Source organism: Narcine bancroftii, chromosome 12, assembly GCF_036971445.1.
Source record: "Narcine bancroftii isolate sNarBan1 chromosome 12, sNarBan1.hap1, whole genome shotgun sequence".
Classification (NCBI taxonomy): Eukaryota; Metazoa; Chordata; class Chondrichthyes; order Torpediniformes; family Narcinidae; genus Narcine; species Narcine bancroftii.
The window spans coordinates 64,695,642-64,701,641 of record NC_091480.1 but is presented as its reverse complement, the minus strand read 5'-3'; the positions used below and the strand labels follow the sequence as shown (position 1 = coordinate 64,701,641).

At 42.4% G+C, this 6,000-nt stretch overlaps 1 protein-coding gene across 1 annotated transcript in view; it reads left to right on the top strand.

Moving 5' to 3' along the window:
* The first annotated feature begins 842 nt into the window (after positions 1 to 842).
* lmbr1l (limb development membrane protein 1-like) overlaps positions 843 to 6,000 on the top strand; it is a 93,781-nt gene continuing 88,623 nt past the window's right edge. The window contains exon 1 of the mRNA XM_069906543.1: positions 843 to 1,135. Within this exon, the coding sequence (XP_069762644.1) occupies positions 851 to 1,135 (285 nt within the window). The 5' untranslated portion in view covers positions 843 to 850. The remainder of the gene's footprint in view (positions 1,136 to 6,000) is intronic.

Genomic DNA, 6,000 nt, shown 5'->3' with positions numbered 1-6,000 from the left:
TTCACCCGGACCTTTCAGGTGAAGCAACATTTCACCTGTACCTCCAGAGAACTCATTTACTGCACCCTCCGTGGCCTTCTCTCCATCAAAGAAGATTAGGAGATCCCTTCGCCCAGCACCTCCTCTCCGTCCGCAACAAAAGTGACCTCCACGTAGCCAACTATTTCAATTCTGAGTCCCATTCTCAAGCACCCGCAGATTGGAGGATCAACACCTCATTGATCATCTGGGCACCCTCCAACCCCAGGGCATGAACATCCAGTTCACTGCATTCCACTGATCAGCTTGCCATTTTTCTCCCTTCCCCACCCCTTTAACTAGTCATTCCAGTTGCTTCTCCCTTTTTCTTTCCACCAAGCCTCGACTCCCCCCCCCCTTCCTGCAGTCCTCCCCCCACCCCTCCACCAATCATCTCCCACCTCCCCCTCCCCCCCTTTATTCGGACGTCTCTCATGTTCCCCCATACCTTGATGAAGGGCTCACGTCTGAAACGTTGGTGATGTATTTGTTTGACCTGCTGAGTTTTTCCAGCATTTGTGTGTTTTTTCACTCAATCGCAGAATCCTGTGTTTTACCCTTATTGAGTTTATGAAACTGTCCATATCACTTTATTGAATTGTATCCTTTTTGTTTGTGTGTTCTTTATTAAAAAAGACATAAAATATGTTTTAAAACATTATGTTAAAAAGATATTAATCTTTTCCTCAATCAAAATGTTACCATTTTCCCTCCCCAATATTGAGAACATTAATTTTCCCGCCGGGTTCCTTGATTGAAAATTTAAATGGGGACGGCTCAACCAATCAAAAATTTCAATGCAATTTTCGTTCCATTCACTCATCTCAAACCAATGACCTGTGGAAAAGAACCAATCCGATGCTCGAGTGCGTTTAATTTCCTCCTGGTGTTGCGGAGTGACACCCATCTGCACCAATCAGATCAGAGCCGAAGCCGCAAGCCAATCCAGGAGGGGCGCGCTGCCGATTGGCCTGCCAGGACGGGGCTGCGAGACGGCTGCTGTTCGCCCCTTGAGGGAGCGGGTTGTCGACTCTGCCTCAGTCATGGAAGCGCTGTGATGGAAGACGACCTTCTAATTAGAGCACAACTCTTCCACAACCAAGTCCGGGAATGGATTGTAAGTCTTAACGACCGATGATTGATGCTTTTTAGCTTTTAATCCGGGTGGTGAGCGCCTGAAGCTTCACTCGTGTTTACTTGCATCGAGATCTGAATGACATTCCCCAAATGCTCTCCCTCCACAGTTTGAGAGTTGACTAGATATTAAGTGACTGGTTCTTTCTCCAGGGAGTGTTTTCTTTCAGTGAGGACCTGTGCTAAGAACTTCAATGGAATGGATACTGAAGTGGAGCATTTGAAGAGATCTGCACTCTCTTTGGTGCATGACATGTGGGGTAGGTTCAGAATCAGGACTTCTTGTCGTGGAATTCGGGGTTTACATCAGCAGCATCACAGGGCAAACATTCACATTAGAACCATCTTGCAACATTACTATATTAAAAGAAAATATTGCACGAAAGATAAGGCGCTTTCAAACTGCCATGAGCCGGGCATCTTGAACGGGTCCGACCGGGTCAGCGTCATCCAAAGTCAACCAGGTCCCTGCCCTACCTCGGAGGTTGTCAGGGAACCCAGTTAAACTTACCCAGGGCAGTTTGAACAGCCCAATGACCAACCCGGTTACTCCTGTGACGTCAGGGCTGATGTCACAGAGAATCCCCCCACCCCCCGGGTGAAGTGTCTGCAGTGATCAGGGAGAGGAAGGGGTCACTGCTAGGACCTGGGGTGGAGAAGTGGGGGGTGGATGGTGGTGAGAGGTCACTACTGCGAGGGGGAAAGACGAGGGCCACAATATTTTTCTTCACAGACAAGTTCAGATTTCATGACTTGTCACATGCACCAAGATGCAGTGACAGAGATTATTTCATGAGCAGACCCGTTAAACACTTCATATGTGGTACAGCAGAAGACAGTGCAAAAGTGCAATGTTACGAGTCAGATCAGTTAGTATAGAGCAAAGGCAGAATAATTTTACTATTGTGCGGTTCATTCAGGAGTTTGATAACAGTAGACAATTTTTTTTCAAGAGGTTTGCTTCCTGAAAGAAAATTGGCTATTATGATAGACAACTTCAAGCTGAACATAAAGATCATTCCAGATTTGCTGTCTTGCGTAGGAAGTTGGAGAAGCGTTAATTTAACATTTATTGAATTTATCCTGTTTAATCGCATCATGACACTGACACATTCCATTCATTCAACTGACCTGGGGCAGTTTTGCCGCTGATTTTCATTTGTACTCAGCATCTGATGCCTCTCGTGTCAATGTCCAACAATAGTCGGCCAGCATTGATGGTTTCCAGTTGCCCTGATACCGCTTTTCCATGGTCGCAATGACCTTTCACCGTGTTCGTCACTGACTACACCAAGATCAGGGAAGACATCCAAGTGCGGATGCAGAAAATGAATTTTCAGTGGCAGGTTGCACTTCAGGATTAGATTGGGAGTTCACTAGGTGGATGCTTGAAATGGACTTAAAATATGACAGAAAATCACAAAAGTAGGTTATATCTAAAAAATGATACGTGATAGGAAAATTTTAAGGAGATTTTCGTGATCAGCAGCCCAAAATCTATGAAATACACCCAAAGGTGTTCAAGAAGCAAAATTTAAGTTGTTCAGTGTAATGGCAAGAAATAAAGTTCTTGAATCTTAGTGGTGCGTGAACTCACACTCGTCAGTCTTCACCCTGGTGGGAGGGTGGAGTGAAGAATGTGTAGTCAAGGTGGGATGAGTCTTGATATGTAATATGGCTGTTTTTGTGCTTGATCTGCTGAGTGTTTACAGCATTTGAGACACCAGAGAGATTACAGATGCTGAAATCTGATGCAAAGAATAACCTGCTGGAGGAACTCGGTGGGAGAAAATGAATGGTCGATATTTTGGGTCAGGATCTGCGGTTATTTTAGCATTTGCAATCTCTCATCTCTCCAATTGACTACTGCAAATGCTCTTCAAGGCTCAATGATTTTGAAGAAGTTTTCCTTCTCTTTTTGACAGGATCTCTGAGTCCAGCTCGCTCTGTCTCCAGTCTTGATGAAGGGTACTGATATGAAATATCAACCATTCTTTTTCTCTTCTGTAGTCTGAAGGTCAGAAAGGACCCTCATCACTCTAGTTACAACCTTTTCTCACTGTTTTGCAGTAGGCACTGAAGCCTGAAGTCCAGCAACTCTTTGTTCTAGAACCATTTTTTATCCAATAGCTATCATTCTTTTGAACCTCTCCATGTGACCCTGATCCTTACCATAATCTACTCCATGACTACCAAAAAATCTGTCTGCACTATTGAAAAGTTGCTTGTTTTCCTTGCACCAACTAAAAGTGTGAATATTTTACCGCATGTACTCGTGTAATTGTTGAATTTTTGGACCAATTTTTCAGGTCATATTTGGTTGGGGGGGGGGGTCGACTTTTACATGGGTTGAACGTTTGACCGCGGTAATTACCTACATCGTTCAAGGCATTGGGAGGTCGGATGGTAAGTCTGTGACCTGGGCATCGGGAGTTCAGATGGACAGGACCAGGTGGTGAATCTGTGTTCTGGGATTTGGGAGTTCGGATGCAAGGGCGGCTGGGGCAGTAGGAGTTTGGATGGGTGGACGGCTGGAGTGAGAATCTGTGGTTGGGAGTTCACTAGGTGGGTGGGCATGGCCAAAAGTTGGGGGTTGACGTTTACATGGGTCATAAAAAAACACCCAATTTTTTTTTCCCTCACAAATAAAAGGGTCAACTATTACACAGTATCAATGATGACATGAATATATATGGTATCTATCTATCCTTTTATTATCTCTTTTTATGTCTTGGCATATTGTGGTAATATATACAATTGTTGTTGGTGTATATTGCATACCTGTGTGTTTGTAGAAGGTAAGAATTTCAGTGCATCTGTACATTATACTTGTATATATGATAATAAACTTAATGCATTACATTAAACTTGTCAAAACCAGAGGTCAGCGCAAATGGATAATGCAGTCATGTAAGTTGAGACTTTGATCATGTCTCTCAGTGCAATGATTTGATATTGACCTTGAAAGTACATAATTATGCAGAGTTGATTTCATTAGTACTAATCTGGGATGAGAAACTACTTCAGGTTGACAATGAAAATGTAACAAAGTAGGGAATGGTGTTCCTCCACACTCGAAAAAACTGAAACTGCATTGATCATTACTTTAACCTCTGTTTTTAACCAAGTAGAGATGCCAACCATCTACAGGGGCTCTATTGAGAGCATCCTGGCTGGCTGCATGTGTGTCTGTATGTTTCGCACTGAGGACTGGAGAATGCTGTTTTGACAGGTTGTACCAGATGATAATAAACTTGACTTGGCCAGTGATGCTGTATCAGTGAAGAAAGAAACAATTTAGTGTTTCAAGTCAAAGATGTTTGGGCAGCCACTTGGTTTGGCTTGTAGAGAACTTAATTTTGTTGAGATGTTATGGTATAATGGATCTTTTGCTTTGGAAAGAGACAGCTGGCCCACTGCTAACCATGAATCAATCTTGAGGTGTGGCAAACTTTTATTGAAGGAGCACTGGTGATGAACTACTTGTTGAACCATAAATTGCACAGAAATCTTGTGCAGGCATTTGTTAAACATTACTTTTGCGACGTGGGATCATAAAATGTACCTTTAACCTAGAATAGTATTAAGTACTGTATTGGAATTATCCAGTTTGTTAATCAATGCATACTATTACCTTAAGTTACCTTTGCGCACAAGTTGGCTTCTTTCTGATTTACAAAACTTACAAGGTAATATTTACATACAACATCAGTTTAATTATTGTGGCTTTTGTTTGTAGGAACAAGATTTTTCTAACTTTTTGTTGAACGATTGTGGCATTAGGGCAAGCCAAGGGAATGCTTTTTTAATGTTTTAGCCTCGTGGCCGGATGTGTCAAAGGTGATATGCATAGTTCAAAATATTTTAACCCCAGTCTTTCATATTTTCACAATCTAGGCCATTGAATCAATGCTGGTTTGAGGCAAAACCATCAATCCCACCCTCAGACATTTCCCTATATCCTATTTTCTCTTGAATATCCTTTTGGGATATGAGAAGACAGTAACTTGAGGGAGAGAGCATGCAAACTCCACACAGACAGCATTACAGATTGGCATCAAACCTGGATGGCTGGAGATATGAGGCAAGAGCAGTACTGGCTGGACCAGTCCACTGCCTCTGTTCTGAACACTTTTCCTGTGCCCCAAAGTAATGCTTCACACTCTCATTGATCATTCTGTTTTGACTGAAGAGACTGAAATTGGAAACTAATGTAGCCGATTGCAAACTTGGAAATGACCTGGTGTTTGTTGGCCTCACTGCTTATAGTGTGAGTTTTTCTCATCTTCTATTCAGTAATTGAACTCGCTAAAATTGTCCTGATCCCTTGAGTTCTGTTCTTAAATAGAGTTGAGTTTCTGGAAATTTTGTCCAATTGAATTGTGATGGAAACCTCAATTAGACTATTTGAACGTGCTGCACTGGAATCTGGTTGGTTTGGGCTTATTTGCAAACTTGACTCTTTTCAGAAACCATTCCAGTTGTAAATGAATGTTGGGTCAGCATGAATTAAGCAAATGGATGCTTTGGCTTGTGTACAACTTATTTAAACTGGCTGAATCTCAAGAGATGTCAGAAATATGAAAAAAAGAAATTACATCTGCTATGTGGTGTTTATAGATACTAAGCTATAGATCCTGAGCTGTCATTTAATCTCGTCAACGAAAGAGTTTCTTGGGCTTGAATTTTGGTTTACTTGCACTGTTTATATTTCTTCAACGTAATAATTTGGTTGAAATTGGCCAAACCAAATTGAGCGCAACATTTGCAATAGGTCTGCCCCCTCCCCCCACTAGCATTGGTACAAAGCACTGTGTTCAGAGCTGACCATATCCTCAAAGTTGGCCA